At 34.7% G+C, this 4,696-nt stretch overlaps 1 protein-coding gene across 1 annotated transcript in view; it reads right to left on the bottom strand.

The window, feature by feature from the left end:
* Positions 1-4,305, bottom strand: part of LOC107186621 (ATP-dependent DNA helicase Q4) — a 6,499-nt gene extending 2,194 nt beyond the window's left edge. Inside the window, exons 1-6 of the mRNA XM_015574515.1 lie at positions 4,121-4,305; positions 2,290-3,763; positions 1,373-2,190; positions 1,186-1,297; positions 318-1,117; positions 1-236 (exon numbers count right to left, since the gene is read on the bottom strand). The exon at positions 1-236 is cut by the window's left edge and continues 61 nt beyond it. Coding sequence (XP_015430001.1) covers positions 1-236; positions 318-1,117; positions 1,186-1,297; positions 1,373-2,190; positions 2,290-3,763; positions 4,121-4,231 — 3,551 coding nt within the window. The 5' untranslated portion in view covers positions 4,232-4,305. The remainder of the gene's footprint in view (positions 237-317; positions 1,118-1,185; positions 1,298-1,372; positions 2,191-2,289; positions 3,764-4,120) is intronic.
* Between the last annotated feature and the right edge of the window lie 391 nt (positions 4,306-4,696).

The following is a 4,696-nucleotide window of genomic DNA, read 5'->3' as shown; positions in this document are numbered from 1 at the left end:
CTTCCGACTTCCTGGACGTAACCTTCAAACCTTCCAGGCATGTTATAGTGAATGACAGCACGGATATCTGCTTTGTTGATGCCCATACCAAAAGCAACGGTAGCTACAACAATTCTAATCTGTCCGCTCATGAATGCTTTTTGAACAATTCTCCGACGGTAAGCTGACAAACCAGCATGATACGCTTCCGCAATGGAAGATAATTGACTACCGGGTTTCTCGGGATTACGCACATCCTGTTGAAGGATAAACAATTACATACAATTATGATCAGTATACTAACCTAACCAAAGTTATTAAAATACAAAAAGTTATACCTGTAAATGAATTCTCATCAGACCGGCAATTCTTACGCATTCTTCTCGACGGGTGCAGTAGACTATAATCGAATCACACTCCTGGAACCTTTCACTTGATAATAATTTCATTAAAGCCTGATCTTTGACTTCATCCCTGGAGACTGACAGCAGCAGATTTTTCGGTATTGGGATATCAGAGATGACACCATTCATTCCATCGTGTATACCTAAGTGATTTACTATGCTTTCAGCGGTAGCTTTTGTTGCAGTGGCGGTAAGAGCTAATATCGTTCTGACCTTTAATCTTTCCTTGAGAACCTTAGAAACCATAAGATAGGATGGACGGAAGTTATGCGACCACTGCGATATGCAGTGAGCCTCGTCTATACACGCGAATGCAATCGGTGGAAGCTGCCGGAGTAAGGCACCGAAACCAGTTGATTTCTCGCCGGCGACCACAGCCTCTGGAGAAATCAACAGTACACGCACTTTACCTTGCTTGACCAATTGCATTACGTTGTCCCGTACTTTTGGAGTTTGGGCTGTGTGCAGACACGCTGCGGCTAAAAATTCTGGAACCCCTGTTACTTGGTCGTCCATCAAAGACACTAATGGCGATATCACCAAAGTGATGCAGTGAGAGTATTTCGAATAAAGATATGAAGGTAATTGGTAGCACAATGATTTTCCAGAACCAGTCGACAAAGTGACCAACGTTGATTGACCAGAAAGTATTCGCATCACTGCCTTCTCTTGTCCGGGTCTGAAAGTCTCGTGGCCAAATTTTTGTAACGTTTCAAAAACTTCGAATGGTGTTTCTGTAATTACGATATGGAATGTCATTTGTGAACTAATTTGAAATGTTACTTGAATATTACGACAGTACCTATGCACGACTGATCTTCGTTTGTATTATATAAAGGACGCACAGCGCCAATTTCTGGCGGTAGTAATTTAGATATCAACTCTTCGGGTATTTTGTGTCCGCACAGAAGTTCCTACAAAATTTTGATGAAAGTATAAAGCAGTTGTTGCGCAGTTATAAAGTAAAATTTGCAAAAATTTCGCCTTACTTCATCCTCTATGGGTTCCCATAAATCATCATAATCACTCTTATTCTCTGTTTCATTCTCTACCGACTGATCTTCCGCCTTGGAAGAAAACGACGGTTTTTGTGGCAAACGATCAATTCTATTAGCGTGTGCGTTAACTGCATTCTGAGAAGCCATTTGTTCTGCTTCTTCTAATGTTGGAAATTGCGAACTATCATCTATCTCTTCTAACGGTATCAGGTTATCACCATTTCTATTCGGACAATACCTTGAAAAATGACCAACGTCGCCGCATTTGAAGCAAGTCATGACGCCACGTTTTTCAACAAAATCAGCTACTTCTAAACTACCTTCGCTGGATCCTAACTGTTGTTTCTTTTGTTTCCACTGATTTTTCTTGTACTTGGAGAAATTGAAATTTTTCTTACCGCGCACGAACACTTTCTTTTTTAAATTTATTCTGACAAAATTGTCATTTACTTTTCCATCGGCTACCTTTTTCTCCAATTTTTCTTTATCTGTTAATTGTCCTTTCGGTTTTTTGACTTCAACAGAACGAATAGTTGAATTGTCAGCTGTAGACAAGACAGATTTGGCACATTGTTCGATGAGATCTCCTTGATTGTTTTTATCAATGACAAAACGTGGAACAGCCTGTAATGTTTCTACTGCATAGATTGCAGACTTTTTATCCTCTGTACCTTCAGCCTCTAATACGTCTTCTTCATCATTCTGTACATTCTTTTTCGTTCTAGAGGACCTTCTTGTAGATGGAGCATTTTTCTTCTCAATTTTTATATTTGTACCCTCTGCAGTAGTTTTCGTTTTGCTAGTACTTGCTCGTGTTTTCTTCTCACTTTTTATATTTGTACTCTCTGAAGTAGTCTTCTTCTTGCTAGTAATTGCTCGTGTTTTTTTCTCACTAATTATATTTGTACTCTCTGAAGTAGTCTTCTTCTTGCTAGTACTTGCTCGTGTTTTCTTTGATTCTTTCTTCTTTGCATATATTTCATTATTTTTATTGTAATCTGGGTCTTCATCATCAGATGAATCATCTTTAATTTTTCTAATAACTTTACGACGACGTGGTTGCTTTTTAATAGATGCTGTATCTGCAGTATCTTCGTTATCTGCCTTTGTGTTTACTGTACTTAAAGTATCATTTATTTTGTTTTTATTATTGTTACTACTAGTCATATTTTCCTGATTGTTTACATATTTCTCATTTATACTATTATCTTTACTTGCAGGAATACTAAAAGCATTAAAATCATTGCATTTCTCTTGTTCATTGGATATTTTAATACTCTCATTAAAACACACAATAGGAATACCAATGTTACTATCAGTACACAGCCTTTTAACAGGATAGTTATCTTGATCACTAAATGTTTTCTTAAAGTTTCTAATACGTTTGTTCTTTCGTTCTTCTTCTGAATCACTATTACAAATAAAATCTTCTTCATCTGATACTTGAACTGATTTAAATGGTTCAGGTGCTACAATGTTTCCCTTAAGTGATTGAGTACTGGATTCCAATGACTCGATTCCAGAATCACTTGTACCAGAAAGCCTCTGTGAATCGAGTGCAGGATACTCCAAATTATTTTGCTTAGCACACCTACCTAACCAGCCTACATTCAGATTTCTAGTGATAGTATGACCTTCAATTAGTTGCTGCACTGTACCAATCGAATGAGTTGCAGATTCGTGTTCAATGTATGTAACTTTCACTGGATCACCAAAGATGGGTTTCGTTTCTTCAGTTATGTCAAGTGCATTATTAATATTTGCATTCGTGATTGTAGTTCGTTCTTTGTTGTCATTTGTGTTAGTGTCAATTTGTTTTTCAGATTTACTTTTTAACTTTGATGTAGACAATGATTTTCTCGGATTTCGTTTTGTGAAGCTTGAACTCATAAATTTATTTTGTGACAGTTGAAAAGAAGATGACCTACTTATGATTAAATTTTGTTTCTTTTTAGGCACTTGTTCATTGCTTTTACTTAAGTGATCACCCCACACACCTTCTACATTTTTACATTCAGCTACATCTTCTATTGGATCACAAGTGGCAAGTTTATTTTCATTACAATGTGGATCTATATTTTCTGTATCCTTTTTATCTGCATTTCCAACATTTTGTTTGTCTTCTGCATTTTTCTTATCTATATTTTGAGCGTCTTCTTTATCTATAATTTCTGTATTACATTGACTATCTTCCCTGAATAATTTATTGTCAACTGTGGTTTCTTCAATTGTAGTTTGCGTTAAGGTTTCATTAGATATAATATCTTGTACCTCGTCAGAAAATGTTATATCTACAAGTGTTTCTTCCAAGGCACGTGTTTTCAATTTCCAATACATTTTATATGATTCTTTTATTTTTATATCTGCCTCTTTAATATCATTCTGAAAAGTATAAATAACCATTTTCTATAATTTACTTTATTTTTACAATATAAGGGATGAAGAACTTATATCTTGTTATTCGTGTACATTCTATGACTTACAGTAGTCAATACAAAATGGTAGATACATATAACAGATCTTAAGTCATAATAAAATATATGACTGTATAATTTTTATTTTAAAAAAAGCGTTTTAAATTACAAATAATATAAGAAACATATTTTTTGCTAAATACGATTAATAACACCAATCGGCAGGTAAACAATATTCAGAAATTTTTATTAATATTTCTGTAATGCATCAGAGCTTTATTTGAATCGATTTAATTCGTAATAATAACAAACTTCAGTTAAATACCTTGTTTGGTTTACGTCCATGTTTCTCTGTGAAGCGACTTTCCCATAACTTGACACGAACCTTGTATTTTTGATACTGTGATTGAAATTCGGGATCTTCTAGTATACCCATGTTCGCGTAAATATTAGAGAAACTATAACAATCTATATTTTCACAACAATTATTATCAAACACCGGAGGTTAGGACCCGCAATGATTGTAAACTTTACACAGCCATCCCGCGCAAATACTATAAGCTCGGGAGATGAATGCGCATGACAGATGTCAATCCTGTTACAGATACGGTAAGTTTGAAAAAAAAAAAATTATTTAATATATCATTTTCAATAATATTCTACCCCTCTACAGTTGGTTTTTACCAGTTGCTACTTGGTCTTTACAGTCCAATTTTGTTATTTATACGACACAATTTGTACTTATATATGGTATAGGTTCCATGACATGTTTTCACGATATAACATTGAAAATTACAATTATACCTCTTAAATAATAAAACATTGCACTCATAATTAAAGATATTGGTATGTTTCAATTGCACAGTACATTGTTCTAAATTGAAATATAGTGATTTGCATT

This window comes from Dufourea novaeangliae, unplaced genomic scaffold, assembly GCF_001272555.1.
Source record: "Dufourea novaeangliae isolate 0120121106 unplaced genomic scaffold, ASM127255v1 scaffold65, whole genome shotgun sequence".
Lineage (NCBI taxonomy): Eukaryota > Metazoa > Arthropoda > Insecta > Hymenoptera > Halictidae > Dufourea > Dufourea novaeangliae.
This window is presented reverse-complemented; position numbering and strand designations above follow the sequence as displayed.